The 23,100-nt window shown below is 38.0% G+C and overlaps 1 protein-coding gene and 2 long non-coding RNA genes across 4 annotated transcripts in view; 2 read left to right on the forward strand and 1 right to left on the reverse strand.

Moving 5' to 3' along the window:
* The window catches only part of LOC135200138 (histone H4 transcription factor-like), a 162,671-nt gene that overhangs the window by 56,063 nt on the left and 83,508 nt on the right, over window positions 1–23,100 (reverse strand). Inside the window, exon 7 of the mRNA XM_064228473.1 lies at window positions 7,933–8,131. Within this exon, the coding sequence (XP_064084543.1) occupies window positions 7,933–8,131 (199 nt within the window). The remainder of the gene's footprint in view (window positions 1–7,932; window positions 8,132–23,100) is intronic.
* Window positions 2,833–3,803, forward strand: LOC135200139 (uncharacterized). Its single transcript, XR_010311212.1, has 5 exons — window positions 2,833–2,925; window positions 3,062–3,136; window positions 3,269–3,361; window positions 3,489–3,584; window positions 3,693–3,803. It is a non-coding gene; the product is annotated as an uncharacterized LOC135200139 (long non-coding RNA).
* LOC135200140 (uncharacterized) lies at window positions 3,887–5,711 on the forward strand. 2 transcript variants are annotated; one of them, XR_010311213.1, is made up of 5 exons: window positions 3,887–4,003; window positions 4,148–4,230; window positions 4,360–4,802; window positions 5,294–5,376; window positions 5,567–5,711. It is a non-coding gene; the product is annotated as an uncharacterized LOC135200140 (long non-coding RNA). The 2 variants fall into 2 exon arrangements; XR_010311214.1 differs by lacking the exons at window positions 5,294–5,376; window positions 5,567–5,711 and adding an exon at window positions 5,065–5,140.

Genomic DNA, 23,100 nt, shown 5'->3' on the forward strand with positions numbered 1-23,100 from the left:
TTATATTCTAGTAATATTCAATCATTTACCTTCATTTTGCAACAAATTGGAAGTCTCTAGCACAATATTTCGATTTATGGTGAATTTATGAAAAATAAAAAAACATTTTCCTTACGTCCGCGCGGTAACTCTTCCGAAAAAATCATACTTGTGATGTCGTAATGTTTGCACCATTTTAAATTAGCCGTTACATAAAGTTTTATACAGGCGGTCCCCGGGTTACGACGGTTCCGGCTTACGACGTTCCGAGGTTACGACGCTTTTTCTTAAATATTCAATGGAAATTCCGTCCTGGGTTACGACGCTTGTTCCGAGGTTACGACGCTGACGCTTCCGACGCTCCGAGTTAACGAACGCTTTTCTAAAAAACGCATGCTATGATAAAAATCTTAATAGTTTAGCACAGTACATAATAAAAATATGTTTTTGGTTACATTACAACAAAAATTTTGAGGTTATGATGATTTTTGACACTTTTTTTTTTCGTATTTTTTGAATTTTTTTACTGACGCCGCATATGCGGAACTAGTTTGCTGGCGAATGAATACACTAGCTTGGGATGCGCAGTTTAAAACAGTCCAAAAGCGCAAATATAATGAAAAATCATTGCTTGTTTCCAGTACATAATTAAAAAAACTAAGTTTCTGGTTAGATTACAACACAAATTCCAAGGTTACGACGTTTTGTTTATGCTTTTTAACGATACCTCATATGCAGAACTAGTTTTTGAGCGGAGGTGCATAAATTAATTAACGCTATTAAACTGTATGGTAAATTGACCGAAAGAACGACGATCGACGGTCGAGGACGCCAAGCGTAACAATACGAAAGGACGCCACTTCAATCGCGTGCCTGCCTGCATTCCACTAGGTTGTGTGCTGAGACGTTGCTGAAATTCCTTGCCATTTTCGCTAATTTACAATGGCTCCTAAACGCCAAAGTACTTCCTCCGATGATAGTTCATCCAAGAAGAGGAAGGTCATCACGATGGAGGTCAAATATGACGTGATAAAGCGTTCGGAGAAGGGAGGGAAACTAACACCGAAATAGGCCGTTCTTTAGGCTTGAGCAGGACCACGGTGGTAACCATTGTGAAGGATAACGGTAACGTATTCTGAAGCACGTTAAGGATGCTGCACCGATGAAGTCAACGGTGATAAACGAGAAGCAACGTAGCCAGAGCATTGTTGAAATGGAGAAATTGCTCATGATCTGGCTGGAGGACCAGAACCAGCGACGTGTTCCGGTGAGCTTAAGTGTGATCCAGGAGAAGGCTAGAGCGCTGCATGAGGCAGTAGTGAAAAAGTTTGGCGAAGGCAGTGCTGGTGGTGAATTTTCCGCGAGTAGAGGTTGGTTTAACCGTTTTAAGGCTCGTGCAAATTTGCATAATGTGAAGCTGCAAGGTGAAGCTGCTAGTGCTGATAGCGAAGCAGCAGAAAGTTTTCCAGGTGGTTTGCTGAGATAATTAAGGATGGTGGTTACACGGCTGACCAAGTCTTTAATGTGGATGAGACTGGATTATTTTGGAAAAGAATGCCAAATCGAACGTACCTTTCCAAGGAGGAGAAGTCAGCACCTGGCCATAAAGCTGGAAAGGAGCGACTGACTTTGCTGTTTGGGGCCAATGCAAGTGGTGATTTGAAACTGAAGCCCTTGCTGGTGTATTTGGCCGAGAATCCCAGGGCTTTCAAGGGCATTTTCAAGAGTCAACTTCCTGTGATTTGGAAATCTAACAAGAAGGCGTGGGTTACCTTAATGGTCTTCGAAGATTGGTTCAATGACCATTTCGTGCCAGCAGTGGAGCGGTATTTGACTTCGAAGGGTTCGCCTTTTAAGGCCCTCTTAGTCCTGGACAATGCCCCTGGTCACCCTTCAAATTGTGAGCGACATGCATCCTAATGTGAAGGTGGTGTACCTCCCACCCAATACCACATCGCTGATACAGCCAATGGACCAGGGAGTAATAGCAAATTTCAAGCTTACTACCTTAGAAGGACCATACGTTTTGCTTTGAGGGCCATAGAAGCTAACAAGGAGTTGACACTGAAGCAATTCTGGAAGGGCTACAACATTGCAGATGCAGTGAGAAAAACATTGCAAGTGCTTGGGACGAGGTGAAGACGACCACTTTAAATGGGGCCTGGAGGAAACTGTGTCCACAGTTTGTGCACAGTTTTGAAGGCTTTGACCAGGCAGAAGACGTCGAGACTGTGACGAGGAAGAATCGTAGGGCTAAGCAAGAGGCTGCAACTAGATCTTGAACCTGATGAGTAACAGAGCTGCTGGCTTCCCATGGAGAGGAATTGTCTGCAGAGGACTTACTAGAACTTGAACAACAAATGATGAGGAAGAGGAGGCGGCACCAGAGCCAAAACCCAGGTCATTAACTGTGAAAGGCTTGTCAGAGGGTTTTACTCATCTGGAGAGAGCCTTGGCTTCTTTTGAGGCAGAAGACCCTAACGTTTCTAGGTTTGACAAAATCAAGAGAGGAATCATGGATTTGGTGACTTTCTACAAGGAGACCCTGAAGGAGAAGCAGACGAAGAGAAGTGTGCAGTCCAGGCTTGACACTTTCTTTCACAAGTCTCCAGTACCACCACCTCCCACTCCTAGTCCTGGTAAGGAATTCTGAACTGTTTTTACTATTTATTGTGTTTACAATAGTGTAGCATATTAAATGTGTTAATTTTTTAATGTAACAACTAAATGTAAGAGTAAATTGTAACTTCATTAATTTTCATCATTTGTAATTTTATTGCAGAAGTGGTGACAGTTCCAGATCCCCCTGTACTACCTGTGACAGTTCCAGATCTCCCTGTACTACGTGACAGTTTCCAGATCTCCCTGTACTACCTGTGACAGTTCCAGATCCCCCTGTACCTGGACCCTCTGTATCAGCCCGCCCACCTGCACGTGTACAATCAGGTAAGCAATTTCATTTTTCTCATTTTCATGTTGGAAATTGTTTACACCCTACATACATACGTACACTAACTTACATAGTGGTACAATGTGTTTGATGTTGCATAACCTTATTATTTTTTTTTTTTTTCCATTTCAGACCCCTTTGATAGTGACAGTGACCCAGATGACCCTGAGCCTTTCCATGGTTTTGATGCCTCGCCCTATACATCAGGTAAGGAATCCTTAACAAATTTGTATACTAAAATGTTTTATAAATTGCTAATAGAAATTTTATTAAAAGTGTACATATGCTACAATTACATCCACCTTATAATATATTTATGTACCCTATCATTCTTTCCAGATGTAGATGTTCCCTCATCAGTTGATACAAGTATCACCTCCCCAGAGCCCAAATCAGTTGATACGAGTAGTATCACCTCTCCCATTCCTTCAGGTAAAAGAATTCTTCATTTTTTATATTGAACATACGTATTACACACTACATATGTCAAACAAGTAATAACATGTGCAGTAGTTACAGTAGTAGTAACTATCATTTTATATATTTTTTATCATTCCAGACTCCCAAGCACCTGCCCATCCCACTCCATAGCCCAGCCACCCACTCTCATGTACCATATGACCATCCCAGTAAGCAAGCCAACCACTAGAATTTGGTAAGGACATTTTTTTTTATTAATGTTTTAATATTACATATGTAATAACCATGTTATGTATGTAACATACATACTATAATCATATGTACTATTACATTATCATTCCAGACTGGCATGCACCTGTGACTTACATAAACCAGACCTCTACATAGCCTACATGTCTTCATTTTGCTGGAGGTAAGGAATTCTCAGTTGTGTTTAATGTTTGCATACGTACAATAAATTTTGTACACCTAAGTGGTTACATACTGTCCTTTAATATTAATTCTTCATTCCAGCCTGCCCATCATCCTAGCCTGTTGATCTGTGATAAAGCACACTGAAGTTAGGTTTGGAATGCACCCTTATCATGAATGCTCTACACCTCCACCTCCATCTCCCACAACCTAGGTAACAGCTTTGAGACTCACTAAAAGTTGGTAAGTTATGTAAGGAATTTCTAAATTAAGTTTATACTACATGTTATATGTGATATTAAACCACTGTATGGTGCATATTACTGTATGTAACTTACTATGCATAGAGTACTTACTGACATACTAATTATTTTTTGTACATTCCAGAACCCCCTGAATGATGTAGGCTATGGGGCCACATAAGACTTTGTCCATCCAGGGTTACATTGAACGACAACTTTAAACTAAAAGTAAGGAATTAATTAACATACATTAACTCTTTTAGTACTCTTGATATATCTACAGTAATTAACATATTGCATTCACAACTTTCTGTAGTGTATATTTTGTACACTAATTTTGTTACTTTTTCCTTCCAGAACCAACATTTTTCACACAACTCCAGGTTGTTACTACAAGTGTCATCAAGGGATAACTACAAGTAGAAGCACCATTTTTGGATGGAAAAAACCCTTCAGGAAAGTATACGTATCACATGTAACATGTAGTGTAACAAAGTATGAACAGTAAGGTTTTTACATACAGTAGTACATATTACATACGTACATAACTTTTTTTTACAGGAATTTCCAACCAAGTTTGATTATGTACATATGTACATGTTATAAACCACTGTACGTATGGTTACTGTATGTAACTTACTAAACATACATAACATGACTTAACTTTGATACTTTTTTGGTACATTCCAGAAAACCAGGACCCCCTCCATGATGCAGGCTATGGGGCCACATAAAACTTTGTCCAGGGTTACTACATAACATAGCACGACAACTGTAAACTATGTACTACTGTACTAAAGGTAAGGAATTATACATAGTAGTAAACATACATTAAGTAAGTTTTATACGTACATACTAAAAAAAAGTGACCAAGATCTCTCACATGGGATAAGTGATCAAGGTCCCTCATGGAATTACATACTGTACACTCCCTGCTGAACAGGGGGTGTAGACCAATCATTTACAATATGCAATATTAAACCACTGTATGGTGCATATTACTGTATGTAACTTACTATGCATAGAGTACTTACTGACAAAATTATTTTTTGTACATTCCAGAACCCCCTGAATGATGTAGGCAATGGGGCCACATAAGACTTTGTCCATCCAGGGTTACATTGAGCGACAACTTTAACTAAAGTAAGGAATTAATTAACATACATTAACTAAGTTTTATACATGTTATATATGTGATAGTATTAAACCACTGTATGGTGCATATTACTGTATGTAACTTACTATGCATAGAGTACTTACTGACATACTAATTATTTTTTGTACATTCCAGAACCCCCTGAATGATGTAGGCTATGGGGCCACATAAGACTTTGTGCATCCAGGGTTACATAGCAGGACAACTTTAAACTAAAAGTAAGGAATTAATTCACATACATTAACTTTTTTACTCTTGATATAACTCAAAGTAAGGAATTATAAACTAAAAGTAAGGAATTAATTAACATACATTAACTCTTTTACTCTTGATATCTATAATTTACATATTGTATTCAGGACTTTGTGTAGTATTTTGTACTAATTGTGTTATACTTTTACCTTCCAGAGCTACCAGACTGGGATTTTAGTGTACTCCAGGATCTAACAAATACATACGTACTACTACGAAGTGTGCAATGCATGTATATAGTGTACAGTGTTTAGTGTATACCCTAAGGATTAAGTGTAGTACATTGTGCTTTTTAGTGTCACAAGAGTTTTAATAAGAATTATACCTTCAAGAACCATCCTTTGCCATTGGAATAACCACACTACACATCATGCAATCTACTTGCATGTCACACAGGTAAGGTCTCTAACTTTTTCTTAGTTTAAGGCATATTTCCAAGTGTCGTTCCGGCTTACGACGATTTTCGGCTTACGACGCGCCTCAAGAACGGAACCCCCGTCGTAACCCGGGGACTGCCTGTATATGAAAATGTGTGCATTTTCATGTAGAATACAACAATAAATAATTGAAGGTTGTAGCTTTTCTCATTTTTGAAATATTTGCATATAAATCACGATAAATAGAAAAAACCACGATCGGTCAACTTTGACTCTACCGAAATGGTCAAAAAACGCAAATGGTAAGCTAAAAACTCTTACAGTCTACTTAATATGTCAGTCATTTATCTTCTTTTTGAAACAAATTCGAAGTCTCTAGCACAATATTTAGATTTATGGTGAATTTTTAAAAAAACTTTCCTTCCCTCCGCACACGGATTCTCCGCCACAAATCTCCGAAATGCGTACGTCACATTCTCGGAATATTTGCTCCGTTTCATATTAGGCGTTTCATAGAGTTTTATATATGAAAATTGTGCACAATTTCATGCAAAATACAACAAAAAATAATTGAAGGTTGTAGCTTTTCTCATTTTTAAATATTTGCATATAAAAAAAATATATAAAAAATTCGAAATTCGGTCAACTTTTACTCGTCAGAAATGGTCGAAAACTGCAATTGTAAGCTAAAACTCTTACAGTATAGTAATATTCAATCATTTATCTTCATTTTGAAACAAATTGGAAGTCTCTAGAACAATATTTAGATTTACGGTGAATTTTTGAAAAAAACATTTTACGTCCACGCGTTACGAATTCATGCATCATTTTGTGATAATATTTTCTCTGTGTTGCTTTGATCGTTTTACAATGTGTTATGTACCAAAGTGATCGCAATTTAGTGTACAATACAACGAAAAAAAATTAACTCGTTAGCTATAACCGTTTTGCTCACAGCGCGATTTGAATACAATTATATATGAAATTTTGTTTTCGCGCTATCATATATCGCATTATTTATATATGATAATGATATTTTTTTTCATTTCTGATGGTAGCATACTAAACCTCAGGCAATGACAAAAAAAGGAGCCCAAAATGAACTCTTAATCTTGAAAACTAAGCACGCTGTGATTTTTTGAAAAAAAAAAAATTTTCTGCTTCGGCGCTCACTCCGAGACCCCCTCGGCATACAGGAGACGATTTTTATTATACCCCTTTGGCGTTTAAGGGTTAAAGAGCACTGACTCCAAATCCTCTGATTCTGCCTTCCTAGGCTCAATAGCTACCTTACATTTGTTCTTGGCTGCTAGCGCCTTCCTATGCTTTACATATCCTTCCATCTGATCTGTAGACCAGTCCCTACACTCATCACATCTTTGAGTTACACTACACTGTACCTTTCTACAGCTTATACACATAGAATGTCGATCGTGTCTGTGGGTACTCATCCTTCTCTTGCAGGCCAAGCAAGACCGATGCACTCCCGTGTCCTTGCTGCCGTGCTGATTGGAGGGGTAGCAGGGGAAGGTTTCGAAGGCGTGGCTGAAGAAGTCTTTCAAATGCCGATTCCGTCAACTTACCTAAGCAATATCCAAATGAGAAGCCTAGAACGTAATCCAAAACTAAATGCAGGTTGTCAACAACAGGTCTATTCTTAATTTTCTGCGGGGGTCGCTTGTAACAGGATACATGCTATCTGTCGAGCGAACAAAAAGCGACTGAAGGTGGGAACTATCTGCCGGCCGATGTCTTGCAGCAGTGTTGCCAACGGTAATTAGGTAACTCAGTAAACAATGTTTACCTGCAGCATTGGTAGCGCTGGCAGTTAAAAATTTCCCAAGTGTGGATAAATGAGTGGGGTTATGTTCGAGCTGGTCAGGTGACCAGGGCTAATTGAGGTGTTCAGGGAGTGTATTCCAATATAACCATTTAATATTTTACGTTACGAGAAATAAACGGGTAATGAGAAGGGGTAACAATCAGGTAGCCCACAAAAGCAGAAGATTTGGCAGTATCAGGATGCAAACTAGCAGGAAGATCTTGAATGCACACCTAGACCAGAAAGACCAGACAGCAGAATGATATGACGCAACAATGTTAATGGAAGATCTTTTCTCCAATTCAACAAAACACTTTACTTACGTTTTTTCACAATGGAGACATTTGTGCGGTCTATAATCTGAATGCCTGTATCGGATGTGTGATAAAAGTACGGACTTTGTGGTACAGGTCATCTCACACTCTCCACACTTGAAATGATTAACATGACGACGAACATGGTCTCTTAGAAGTCGTTCATTGGCAAACTTGGTCGAACAGTGTGAACACTTGTACTGCTGTACTGTAAATAAATAATACTGTAGCACATCATTCAAATGCATAACATTTTATAACAATACCTAAGTTGATAGTATTTCAACTGAGTCTCATTATTTTCTTTCAACATGATCCGCAACTGGCAAAACTTCATTAAATTTAATTGGTTTTGTGCAGAAGTTTAAGCTAATTACCGTATATACTCGTTTAACATGCAATCTTGCATATCATGCCACCCCCAAATTTTCACCCTAAACAATGATTTGATCAGATATCTCATGTAACATGCGAGTTCAATTTTTGAGACCAAATTACAATAGGCTAACCCCTTTTCCTCCTGTTTATCTATTCCATTTTCTAGTTAGGCTAACCCCTTTTCCTCCATCTCTTTATCTATCCCATCTTCTAGTTAAGTTAAAAAGAGTAGACAAGAAATTAAAAGTATCATCAGTAATGTTATACTTGTTGTGTAAACACACAGCCAGAAACAGCTGATTTGCTATGAACAACCAAATCTGATACCACAGCATTTCAACCATTGTACGATAGTAAAAAATTGCCGTAGTTACGTTACAAATGATGCTAAATAGAATAGGACTGATATATGTTTACATTACTATATCCTCATTCACTATGGAGAAAAGATAGACAAAGGCATATACTGCTAAATTTAAGCTGCTAATTATAGCTGAAGCTGAGGAAAGAATGTTCATCTGCTAACAACTATTATCGTGCATCAGCAACATGGAAATTTCGGTATAGCACCATCAAACTCGACAGTAATAAAAATTTGAGAGAAATGAGTTTTAATCAAAACTATTAAACATGAAAGAACACATTTTACTGTGTTCACTAAGATAAAAGATAAATATGTAAAGCTCTTAGTATTCTGATGAAATCAAGTGAAAATATTGAACGCAATCTGTTGATCTTTTTTACGCAATAAACATGCCCTCAGTGCCATCTACTAACAAAAAAATTAATAAATTTCATTCACAACGATACGAATTCAAGTGATATTTTGACTTGAAAACACTTCGTATAATGTAAAATAACCGTGTCCCATACCAATAGAGTATCCTGAGATTCATTTACACAAACGAGAAGCAAGAAAATCTCTCTGATTTGACTTCAATACAGCAAAATAAACTTACCTCGCAATTGTTCTCTGCCGATTTCCAAACCAAAACATTGATTGCTATTTTTGTATTTTATAATACAATAGTAATATGAAAACACATACAATATCATTGGACACAGTGAAGTAAAGCAGAACTTTTTAAACGATCCATGGAAAATATGCATACATTCATTATGTGTATATTTAATCAAATGATACTAGTATGTGAATATTACATACACTAATTTCATATCTCATGTATGATGTGACCCCCTTAAAATTAGCTCCAAAATTAGGTGTTCAAAAGTCGTATGATATGCGAGTATATACAGTAAGTTTTTTTCATCTCTCATTTAAGAACAAATTCTTAGGGAAAGCCCTACGAGTATTTAGAAATGAAACTCAGCTCTCATATTGTTTAGGAAGTAGGAGAGTTGCTTGTATACATGCTCAATTAAAAATAATGGCTACATCAGCAAAGTTTAAAAAATTCTATTATTTAATCATTCCTTTCTCTCTGGGTTGCAAGCCACATAATAATTCTCTTATATGCATTTCATCAAAGGGATGGTATAAACACAGCTGGAACGTTATCATTTCATTAATGTGACACCTGTTTAACAGCACTATAAAGAGTCCTAAAGTACTTACCAGCTACATTACAATATAATAATTTTCTGCCATGCTACAACTTTAGATGTGATACATTTTTTTGATAAAAGGCACTGGGTTTAGCAACACAATATTAAACTGACCCCCCCCCCAGGCTAGGTACCTCATGTAATTGTCACTGACAGCACATGGGACAGCCTCTACCATTGTACCCTAGAAGCACTCCATATTAAGAATTAAAAAAGCCTTCCTTCAATTTTACTTATAAAAAATCCTTTCTTCAATTTTACATAAGAGCCACCCCTTTTGCCTATGAATATCAGAAAACCCTTTTTGATAACAACTGCAAGACCCTTAAAAAACACCCTGAAGAACAACACTTACAGATTATCCCAAGTTCCCCATCAGGCGGCCATCAAGCTTACGTTAAAAGGACCATCAGCCTTCATAACTTATTACAGTAGTGCCTCAGGTTACGAAATTAATCCATTCTGAAGCGGCCTTCGTAACCTGATTTTTTTGTATCTAGAACTACGGTTTACATGTAAATTGCCTAATTTGTTCCAAGCCCTACAAAAACACCACAGTAAATTTTATAATAAAGCTAAATTGACCAATAAACAATGAAATACAGCAATTTGGACCATTCAATACCTAACCTAACCGTGACTGTACCTGTAAATAAAGTGTATTAGTGTACAGGGTACAAGAAATACTGTACGTATATGTACGTACGTATGTATTAAAATGTGAAACCTTACCTTTCGAGTGAGGCGATGTCCAAAAGTGGCAACAGAGGAGGAGGACAAATGGCAGAAAACATGATCACTAAACTTCATGAAACACATTAACAAATGGCAGAAAACATTAACACTTCTTGATTATCTCCATCTTCATCTCCATAGAAAGCATCCTCTTCTTTCCGTGAACTTCAGCAACATTCTTGGGACCCATGGCTAATAACGTAAGTCATTAAGTTCAACTATGTGAACGAACGAATTCCAGGTGTTTACGGTAACGCTGCCACAACAAAATGGTCAAGGAATGCCTTTACATAGATGCATGATGGGACAGATGCTGACCAATAGGAGAGCAGGATTTTACGGCGGTGACTAGCATCGGAACCAATGGGAGAGCGGGAGGATGGTGGCGAGTCTACTGAGTTGGCAGCGCACGATTTTTAAAATTGTTCTCGGCGGCCCAGACGAATCTCGGACTTTACAGTACATACACCCTTTCGCAACCTGAATTATTTTCATACACAGAAGCAAATAAATTTTCGTCTTTGCCTACGTAACCTGGATTTTTCGTACGTAGGGACTTTCGTATGTAGGGGTATGACTGTACCTCATTTATGTGGAAGAAGCATCAGTCAAAAAACAACAAACACTAAAGAGCCATTCCCATAACCTCAAGACTACTTTCATGCCTGCCATAATACATAAATACAGTCAGAAGTTGTTTTAAAACCCATTTACGTCTCTAACTTTTGTTGAGACCATGCTGTCTTGAACTATAGTGAAATATTAACAGCCATAAAGTACATATATTTCCTGTGGTTTTATACAACTGTCTACTGTGCATGAGTAAAATGAGAATCTCCCCAAGAGTGTATACAAGTTCCTCTCTGATGAAATGAATACGAGGCAGTTATTAGTGATCTTAAACCTTTGACCTTAAAAAAAATGTCATCACTAAGAAATAAATCAACTAAGCTATATATGTGTTCATTTTATAAATACAGTGGTACCTCGAGATACAAAAGGCTCAACTTACGAAAAACTCAAGATAAGAAAGCAAATATGAAGATTTTTGCGGCTCTACATACGAAAATTGTTCAAGATACGAAAGGTTGTTGCTGTAAAGTCCGAGATTCGCCGGGACCACCGATAACAATTTTAAAACTCACGCGCCGCCAACTGAGTAGACTCGCCACCATCCTCCCACTCTCCCATAGTTCCTAATGCTAGTCACCGCCATGAGATCCTACTCTCCTATTGGTCAGCATCTCTCCCATGATGCATCTATGTAGCAGCATGCTCTTTCAGCCACTTCACGGCATCATCGGTATCGTATGCACGCGGTATTCGTTCGTTCTATACAATTTCATTTATTAACGTAAATTCGTTAGTGATTTCATGTTGTGCGAGAACTTTACTACATACGTATACGTACTACATAACATAATTACGTACAGTATATACGTAGTCACGGGTCACAAGAAAGTTGAAATTCACGGAAAGAAGAGGATGCTTTCTTTGGAGACGAAGATGGAGATAATTAAAAAGTATGAAGCTGGTATGCGATTGAGTGTGATCGCCAAGGAATACGGCCGAAATCCGTCGACAATAGGCACCATCCTTAAGCAGAAGGATGTCATCAAAGCAGCTACACCTTCCAAGGGCGTGACTATTTTGTCCAAGAGGAGTTCTCTAGCAGATGCAAGGATTAGGACGACGACTCTATGACAACGGCAGAAATTATGGATGCTCTAGCTGCTTTTCATAAGGTGCAATCATTCGTAGAAAAGAGACACCCCAAAAAGGCTTACGCAGGTCGTATGCTTGCACAGTTCGATGATGTTTGCCTGGGTCATTTCAGGAACACTGTCAAAAGCAGGCGGAAGCAATCTTTCTTGGATAGTTATTTTTTAAAGAGGCCTTTAGTACGAGTAAGCAAAAAGGAAGAACCAAGTGATACTACTACAAAAAAACAGAAAGTTGAAAGTGGTGAAGAAGTTGAAATTTTGTATAAAAAAAAAAACCGTAAAGTATAAAAAAGTAAAAAAAACGTAAAAATTAAAAAAAAGACAAAAATAAATTTAATTTTAAGTTTTTGTAAAGTTAAGTGTTACAGTTTTGTTAATGTGTTTCGTAAAGTTTAGTTTATGTTTTCCTGACATTTTTTTATGTGTTTCGTAAAGTTAAGTGTACGTATCTGCCGTTTGTCCTCCTCCTCTGTCGCCACTTTCGGAGATAGCCTCACTCGAAAGATAATCTTCCACATTTTACTACATTCGTACATATGTACGTACAGTATTTCTTGTACACCATGTACACTAATACGTACACTTTATTTACAGGTACGTACTATGTAGTGCATATTAGCGGTACGTATCAAGTTACGTATTGAATGGTCCAAATTGTTGTAGTATTTCATTGTTTATAGGTCAATTTAGCTTTATTATGAAATTTACCGGGGTGTCCTTGGAGGGTATGGAACAGATTAGCCATTTTACATGTAAAATGCGGTTCAAGATACGAAAAACTCATGATACGAAGGCCGCCTCAGAATGGATTAATTTCGTATCTCGAGGTACCACTGTATAATGTTTACTTACATTTGAAAAATGACAATTTTAAATTAATTTGTATTTTTAAAGCTAACAAACCTAAGGTCTTAATATTAGGATAAATCTTCTGGCACCAGCTGGAAACCAGTAGAAAACAATAAGAATTGTTTATGCAGAGAATTGACAGCATATGGCATCTGTAATGGAGATCAGGGGGGAAGTGGCCAGTGATCCAATCTCAACCCCGTGATGTATTAGTTTTCTTCCAGACCAGAGTTAATTGAAAGAGGGTTGCTACAGGTGGACAGGTTTGTTACCTATGAAAATACAAATTAATTTAAAATTTGTCATTTGTTCATATGTGGAACAAACCTGGATCTTAACATTAGGCCAGACTCACTTTTGGTGGGAGGTAAGAGAATCCTGAACCAACTGGAGGTCGGCACACGTGGTTACATTTCCTGGATAAGAGAATTCAAAGGAAAGAGACCTAAGCCTCTGAGCTGTTAGATATACAGGCGGTCCCCGGGTTACGACGGTTTCCGGCTTACGACGTTCCGAGGTTACGACGCTTTTCTTAAATATTCAATGGAAAAATCCGTCCTGGGTAACGACGCTTGTTCCGAGGTTACGACGCTGACGCTTCCGACGCTCGAGTTAACGACGCTTTTAAAAAAACGCATACTATGATAAAAATCCTTTATAGTTTAGCACAGTATATTAATAAAAATAAAGTTTCTGGTTAGATTACAACAAAAATTTTGAGATTATGATGATTTTCGACACTTTTTGTTGTATTTTTCTATGTTTTTTAGTGACGCCTCATATGCGGAACTAGTTTCCGAGCGAATAGATACATACTAGTTTACATATACAGTCAAAAGCGCAAATAATGAAAAAATCATTGCTTGTTTCCAGTAATAATAACAAAACGAAGTTTTCTGCTTAGATTACAACGCAAATTCCAAGTATCCAAAGAGAGCACATTATCCAGTAATTTGATCAGAGAGAGAGAGAGAGAGAGAGAGAGAGAGAGAGAGAGAGAGAGATAGAGAGAGAAGAGAGGCGTCTTCCGACGCTTCCGACGCTCCGTTAAGGACAGAGAAGTGTTCGTTTCGTTAAACGGTTTGAGATTATGATGATTTTCGACATTTTTATGTTGTATTTTTGTTGTTTTTTCTATGTTTTTTAGTGACGCCTCATATGCGGAACTAGTTTCGAGCGAATGAATACATACTAGTTTACATATAACCAGTCCAAAAGCGCAAATAATGAAAAAATCATTGCTTGTTTCCAGTAATAATAACAAAAACGAAGTTTCTGCTTAGATTACAACGCAAACATTCCAAGTATCCAAAGAGAGACATTATCCAGTAATTTGATCAGAGAGAGAGAGAGAGAGAGAGGCGTCTTCCGACGCTCCGAGTTAAGGACAGAGAAGTGTTCGTTTCGTTAAACGGTTTTTGGAGATTATGATGATTTTCGACACTTTTTATGTTGTATTTTTCTATGTTTTTTAGTGACGCCTCATATGCGGAACTAGTTTCCGAGCGAATGAATACATACTAGTTTACATATAACAGTCCAAAAGCGCAAATAATGAAAAAATCATTGCTTGTTTCCAGTAATAATAACAAAACGAAGTTTCTGGTTAGATTACAACGCAAATTCCAAGTATCCAAGAGAGACATTATCCGTAATTTTGATCAGAGAGAGAGAGAGAGAGAGAGAGAGAGAGAGAGAGAGAGAGAGAGAGAGAGAGAGAGAGAGAGAGAGAGAGAGAGCAACAATGGTCTCGGGGGTTTTTATAGCTTCCTTCTGCTTGATGATCGTGGATATTGTAGAAGGATTTCGACCATACTCGTTTTGCCAAATCGACGATACGAACGCCACGTTTCATAGCTTTGCTATAATTTCATGTTTTGCTTCCATCGAAATCATTTTCTTGGGTTTTTTCTTATCACCTGCTTTGTCTTTAGCTTTGAGACCCATGGTTAATAATAAAATAGACAAAATAACACGAAAAATAGGCGCAAATACAACGAACTAAACAACGACGTGTTAACATGCAGCACCAACAAACAAACAGACTGAACGCCATTTATCGGTCGCCTATACAACTAACACTCATCGCAAAATTGTATCTCAAATATTCGTTGTATATCAAAGCTTGTATTTTCGCAAATTTTCTGTTATATCTCAAAACATTCGTATATTAGGGCAATCGTATGTCAAGTTTCCAATGTAATTTGATCAGAGAGAGAGAGAGAGAGAGAGAGACGCTTTGGCAACAATGGTCTCGGGGATTGACGTAACGTTTATTTTCTGAACAGATAGGACAGAGAAGTGTTCGTTTCATTAAACGGCCTCTGACTCATGGCAGGAAATGTTTTGTTGATACTAATATATGCCTATTTAAAGATACATTTACTTTAATTAGTCTATATGATAACGTAATAGTAATCAGCTGTTCTTGTAGCCCTCAAGATTTTGCAAAATCACTCCAGGTTGTACATAAAACTTCAAGAATGTAGTGTCACCAGAGGATTACAATAGTTTTTACCTTCAAGAACCAGCATTCTTTTATGAAAATAAACTCCAGGTTGTACATAAAAACTACAGGAAACAACATGTAGTGTAACCAAAGGATTACAAGTAAGGTTTTTATAACTTTTTATTAGTTTAAGACATATTTCCAAGCGTCGTTCCGGCTTACGACGATTTTCGGCTTACGCCGCATCTCAAGAACGGAACCCCCGTCGTAACCCGGGGACTGCCTGTATGTGTATCAAAACAGTCAGACTTACTGGGTAAATGCAAAGGCTCATTGCATAGGAAGTTAAAGACGCATATCTGTTCAGATAACAAACTGAGGTACCCATCTAGTATAACAGGTTTAATATTCCTTCCTCATCTCCCCTCTTGCTAAGAGAGGAAGGGTTTGCTACTGAAAGGTATATTCGTGTAAATATAAAATACTCCATTACAATTACCTGTATCTGGCAAGTTTCAGAGTATGATGGATCCATCTTCTTACCACCCGTAGGTAGAGATGAAAGGGAAAAAGGGGAAATAAAAGAGACCAGAAATCTCAATCATTCTCAATTTCATACCATCATCTTAGACAAGGTACAAACTGTCCAGCTAGAGGCACTGTATGAGTTATGCAACTTAAGCAAAAAAGTTTGTGGAGAAAGTGAGAAATTTCCCTCAGCCTAGGACCGTGCAAGAATTGTGTGGGCTTTTGGGATTGGTTGAGTTTGGAAGGAAGTTTATGGAAGATTGTTCGGGGATTGCAAAGCCATTGTCATAATGAAAGAGTACAGTTGTGATATGGGATGAAAAGATGGTGAAAGCATTTGAGAAGTTGAAAGAGGAGATGGTGAAGGACAAAAGTTGTAGATATGAACATATGAACTTCTTTCCTCACCTTCAGCTACAACTAGTAGCTTAAATTTAGAAGTATACGCCTTGCCGATCTTTACTCCATAGCAAATAAGGATATGCTAGTAATATAAAAATATATCAGTCCTATTCTATTTAACGTCATTTGTAACGTAACTATGGTAATTTTTTACTATCGTACAATGGTTGAAATGCAAGCAAACTCTGTAGTTATCAGATTTGGCTGTGCATAGCAAATCAGCTGTTTCTGGCTGTATGCGTTTACACAACAAGTATAAAATTACTGACAATACTTTCAGCTTTCTCTCTTACTCTTTTTAAACTTAACTAAAAGATGGGATAGATAACGAGATGGAGGAAAAGGGGTTAGCCTAACTAGAAAATGGGATAGATAAACAGGAGGAAAAGAGGTTAGTCTATTGTAGTTTTGTCTCAAAAATTGAACTCACGTTACATTAGATACAGGATCAAATCATTGTGTTAGCGTGAAAATTTGGGGGTCGCATGATATGCGAGATCGCATGTTACACGAGTATATACAATACGTACATGTATACGCCTGTAATCAAAAAGTAGAACTGATAACAAACGTATGTCGCGAGGAGAATGTACTACAAGTACGTATATTCATAGGCTCCTGTCAACCGAGCATCAGCCTAATTCTTCACTTTGAAGAGAAAGAAAATAAGGACTGGAAGCAGACCTCCTCCATTATTTAATGAAGAGAGCAAAGGTGAAGTTATCCTGAAGGGAAGCTTCTACGACGAAAACAGGGCATCAATGACTGGTTCATGCTGAACTGGTTGTTCTCCAAAGAACAATCTCTTTCATCCAAACTCTGGGGAGTGTAATCCGTAGAGTTCCGTAACCAGGAAGTAGAGGGAAAAAAAAAAAAGAGGATGACTGTCCTTGGCCTCTCTTCTCGGAGCTAGTGGGAGCGGGCGATAACTCACACCATCAACTTGCGGTGATGATAGCAAACCAAAGACTTACGAAAACTTATTCGTCCAAGCAAAAAAGACACTTCCTAAAGGGAAAGCAGAAGTTTTCACCCACCAAACGAAGCATTCTCTTTCTACCTACAACTGGTTCAATCATGGGAATGCGAGAGAGTCAAGTAGAGTTGACTGCGCCAAAAGTTTGTGAGAGCTTGCCATTTCTTGCCACGTGCCTGTCTTAGCGATCGAAACTTCCTGTTCGAAAGGTGGCTAACAAAAGATCCCCTAGTGTCAAAGATGAACGAGGGGACTGTGCCTTCAGGCGTCCAACAGGCAACGCCAGACTTCCAACAGCTGATGCCAGGTCAGGCGTGGAAAACGCTGAGCGAGCTGAAGCAAGGTTGTGGACGCCTCACATGGCGCAGAGCGCCTGTACGGGAATTGACGCTCGACAAAAAACGCCCGATACGAGAGAGATTTGAGTGTTTAGGCACTAACACCTGGTGCTCATCATGAGAATTGGTACTATTCTGATGAGCACCTATGACAATCTGATGAACACCTATGACAAAAGTATTTGAGAAGGTGCAAATATACAAATGCAGGAGCAGAATTCTAATTACCTTCCTCTTCAGCGGACAAGTCTATGTTGCCACCTTTAAGAGCACTGTGAAGGCAAGCGAGTCGACACACCTAGCTGCAAACACCTGGGAGAGGAATGGCTATCGGAAGCAAAAAGTCGCTTACGATACTTACAACATCTAGGTGCTAGCACAGGGTGTTCAACATACTAATTAGGTAGAATTAGTAACCGTCCTATCATCTGATGCCTACTGAGCACCACTCACTAAACGCCTTTCCAGTGGCATTCAGTTGAAACCTAATACAGGCAGTCCCCGGGTTACGACGGTCTCGGTTACGACGTTCCGAGGTTACGACGCTTTTCAATTATATTCATCAGAAATTATTTCCAGGGTTACGATGCATGTTCCAGGGTTACGACGCATGTTCCAGAGTTACGACGCCTACAAACGCTGATCTGGCAAATTAAATATGACACCAAAAATGCAAAATAATCAATATTTAAAGGTTTTTTCGATGAAAAATTCAATAAGAATGCAGTTTACATAGTTTTGAATGAACCTAAAGCATTAAAAGTAAGGTTTTCTTAGGGTTTTTGACAATGTTCTGGCTTACGACGATTTTCGGCTTATGACGCGTCTCAAGAACAGAACCCCCGTCGTAACCCGGGGACTGCCTGTAAGTATGACAAGTTCGAACGAGGGGAAAAAACACCATCAGACTCCCTTCAGTTGAATGAGCTGAGTCGCGAGTCGAAAATCAACTGAGAGTCAAATCAGCTGAGACGTGAGTCGAACATCGATTGTGAGTTGCATCAGCCAAGTCATGAATCAAAAATGGACTAAGAGTCGGAACAGCCAAGTCGTGAGTCAAACATCGACAATTGTGAGTTGAATCAGCAGAATCACGAGTCAAAAATCGACTGAGAGTCGGATCAGCTGATTTGCAAGGCAAACATCGATCGAGAGTCTCGAACATCGATTGTGAGTTGACTCGGCTGAGTCTCGAGTCAAACATCGACTATGAGGAGTTGGACAAACATGAGGTCGAGAGACCAAAGAATCACACCATCAGCGTTCGGTTGAAACCTATAAACTCACAACAGGTTTGACCAAGGGGGAAAAAAAAAAAAAAAAAAAAAAGACCCTCCTCACTACACATCCAACAAGACACCTTTTCAATGGCTGTCTGCCGATACCTGGGAAAAGCTACAGGTTCGACCGAGGCGGGCAACTACTGGGGGCAACCCCCTCAGATTCCCTTCGACTACAGTATGTCCTCTCCTAGGCAGTTGTTGGCTGTGATAAGGAGGAGGACAGTGACTTTAAGTCTGGGAGATCCAAGGGGACTATCACCTCCTCTAACACACATGACAGAAAGACGAATTTCCAATGGCAGTCTGTCGATACCTGGGACCAATGAACAACAGGTTCGACTGAGGGAGCGACTACCTGTATGCAACCCCCCAACCTCCCTTGGACCTCTAGTATGTCTTCTCCCAGGTGCGGGGGAGCGGGACAGTGACCTTTGTCTAGGAGAATCGAGGGACAAGTAGTCGCCTCCTCCACTGCATAACAATTCACTGTTACATTGGTAATTCATGATAATCGAAATAAAAGCTGGCAAAGGCATGGGAAGGAAGCGATGGAGCCAGGCGCGGGAGCAAATGACAAAGACCGGAGGAGTAATTGGAGAGAATTGGCATTAGCTTTAGGAGGCAAAGGGAGTCGCAGATGACAGACGGGAGGTGAGATGCCAGCACATCTGGTAATCTCGGTTACTCATTACTTTCATGAAAATAATTGATCACTAAGTACATACTTCATATACAGTGTTCCCCCATATTCGCGGGGGATGTGTACCAGACACCCCCGTGAATAGTTAAAACCCGCGAATAGCTAGAGCCACCATTAAAAATGCTTATAACTGCCTATCTTGAAAGTTCTGATACCAAATGTATATTTTGAACAACATCCTACTTCAAATTTACCTAAAATTACTAACTTATTACTGTATAAATCTTTGAGGTTATATTATCAATATCATTTCAAAGTCATCTTAAACATTTTACCATTAAAAATATATACCTACAGCCAATAACAGAGAGAGAGAGAGAGAGAGAGAGAGAGAGGAGACCGAGAGAGAGAGAGAGAAGAGAGAGAGAGAGAGAGAGAGAGAGAGAGAGAGAGAGAGAGAATAACTCTGACTCCTTCCCCTCCGCCAATTCGTATATCAAAATGTCATTTACTCCCCCACCCTCCTTCCTCCAAGTGGATAAAAAGACTGGGAATCCTATCTTTTTTATTAATCTTATTATTATTATTTGAAAATTAGTTATAAGGTAAATCATCTATTTATATACAAAACAAATAAACATGCATAAGTATGAGAGAAAGAGAGAGAGAGAGAAAGAAATGTTATTGTTATTGTTTACTCATTAAACTTAATATTATTTAAGAACTAGAACTGTATATTATTATTTTACCATAAAATGTAGAAATGTCCTTAAAGACATACTGTATACATACACTTCCAGTCCAAACAGAGGGCGAGAGTTACTACTACGACTTACATATCTCATGTGGAGAGAGAGAGAGAGAGAGAGAGAGAGAGAGAGAGAGAGAGAGAGAGAGAGAGAGAGAGAGAGAGAGTTATCATTATTTAGAAGAGTGAAGTGGATAGATTATTGTATTTCTTTAAAATACTATCACATATGAATTTTGAAATTAGTTATACTATTATTATTATTATTATGTGAAAATATTAAAGAAAGAGAGAGAGAGAGAGAGAGAGAGAGAGAGAGAGAGAGAGAGAGAGAGAGATAGTTATCTGTATTAGAGAGATAGTTATCTGTATTATAAAGATTGAAATGGAAAGATTATTGCAGTATTTCTTTAAAATACTATCACATATGATTTTTGTAATTACAGTTTTATTATTATTATTATTATTTGAAAATATTAATAATCATTATTACTATTATTTGAAAATATTAATAAACATATTATACATACATGTACCATAAAAATCTCTCATCTCAGTAGAGAGAGAGAGAGAGAGAGAGAGAGAGAGAGAGAGAGAGAGAGAGAGAAACACACTCCCTCCCCTCCTGTCACATTACTTGATATATTTGACAGCTGTTGGACCTCAGCTTGGTACCTGGAGTTCGAAAGAAAGATCCCTTACAGAATTTTTTAAATTTACAAACTAAAATATTACTAATTCACTATAGTATTTTCTTTAATGAATTGATAGCTCTTTACATTAACATTAATATATGAAAATTAGTAAATCCATTTGGTTTATACAAAAAAAAAAAAAACATAATACATCGCTGTAAGAGAGAGAGACGAGAATAGAGAGACGAAGGACATGAGAGGAGAGAGAGGGCGAAGAGAGAGAGAGAGAGAGTTATCATTGCCATTATGTGATATCATTTAATCTTATTAAATTTACTAATACAGTATTGATAATATTACTATTTGAAAATTGGTAAATAATTTTTGTATCATAAAAATGTATTTAGTCATGAAAATAACATCAAAATACACCAATTAGTGATTATTTATTGTTGGAAAAACCCAGCAAATAGGCGAATTTCCTGCAAATAATGGGTAGATATGGTCCAGAGAGAAATCCATGAATCCATACGTCTGCGAATCCGGAGAACGCGAATACGGGGGGCCAACTGTATATCACAGAGGGAATGCTGGCATGTAGGCTTGAAACATTCATAATATATATGAATATATCAGCCTTTCTTATATTCAGACATGCATTTAAACATAACGTAAATGTATGCATAACCCCAAAATAATAATAATTTTATATGAACAAGTCGTTTTCACACCGAGTATCAAAGCCAATAGGACTCTAGTACTGTAAAAACACTGCTTTCGTTCTCCAATTAGTGACAAAGGAATAAAACAAATATTATTTACAAAAATATGAAATAGAATTTCATGTATTGAGATGTGTGTATACATATTATAAAATAACATATCATTGTAAATATATATACAGTGGAACCGCTACATACGAAAGTCCCTATGTACGAAAAATTCAGGTTACGAAAGCAAAGACGAAGATTTTTTGCTTCTGTGTACGAAAATAATTCAGGTTGTGAAAGGGTAAAGTCCGAGATTCACCCGGGTCACCGAGAACGATTTTAAAACTAGTGCGCCGCCAACTCAGTAGACTCGCCACCATCCTCCCGCTCTCCCATTGGTTCCTGATGCTAGTCACCACCGTAAGATCCTGCTCTCCCATTGGGTCAGCATCTGTCCCATCATGCCTCTATGTAAAGGCATTCCTTGACCATTTTTTGTGGCAGCGTTATCGTAAACACCTGGAATTTGTTCGTTCACATATACGTATTTCCTTTATTAACGTAAATTCATGATAGTGATTTTGCTTTCGTTGTACTGTAAGTTACTTTATCGTGTTGCGTGTGAACTTAATGATTTACGTTATTAGCCATGGGTCCCAAGAATGTTGCTGAAGTTCACAGAAAGAAGTGGATGCTATGGAGAACAAAGATGGAGCTAATCAAGAAGTGTTAATGTTTTCTGCCATTTGTTAATGTGTTTCATAAAGTTTAGTGTTAATGTTTTCTGCCATTTTTTTATGTGTTTTGTAAAGTTAAGTGTTCATGTTTTCTGCCGTTTGTCCTCCTCCTCTGCCGCCACTTTCGGACATCGTCTCACTCGAAAGGTAAGGTTCCACATTTTACTACATACATACATACATGTACGTACAGTATTTCTTGTACCCTGTACACTAATACACTTTATTTACAGGTACAGTCATGGTTATGTTAGGTATTGAATGGTCCAAATTGTTGTACTATTTCATTGTTTATTGGTTAATTTAGCTTTATAATAAAAATTTACTGTGGTGTTTTTGTAGGGCTTGGAAGGAATTAGGCAATTTACATGTAAAACATAGTTCTAGATACAAAAAAATCAGGTTACGAAGGCTGCTTCGGAACGGAATAATTTCGTAACCTGAGGCCCTATTGTATACATGTTTATATCACCAAACTT

This window comes from Macrobrachium nipponense, chromosome 26 (genome assembly GCF_015104395.2).
Source record: "Macrobrachium nipponense isolate FS-2020 chromosome 26, ASM1510439v2, whole genome shotgun sequence".
NCBI lineage: Eukaryota > Metazoa > Arthropoda > Malacostraca > Decapoda > Palaemonidae > Macrobrachium > Macrobrachium nipponense.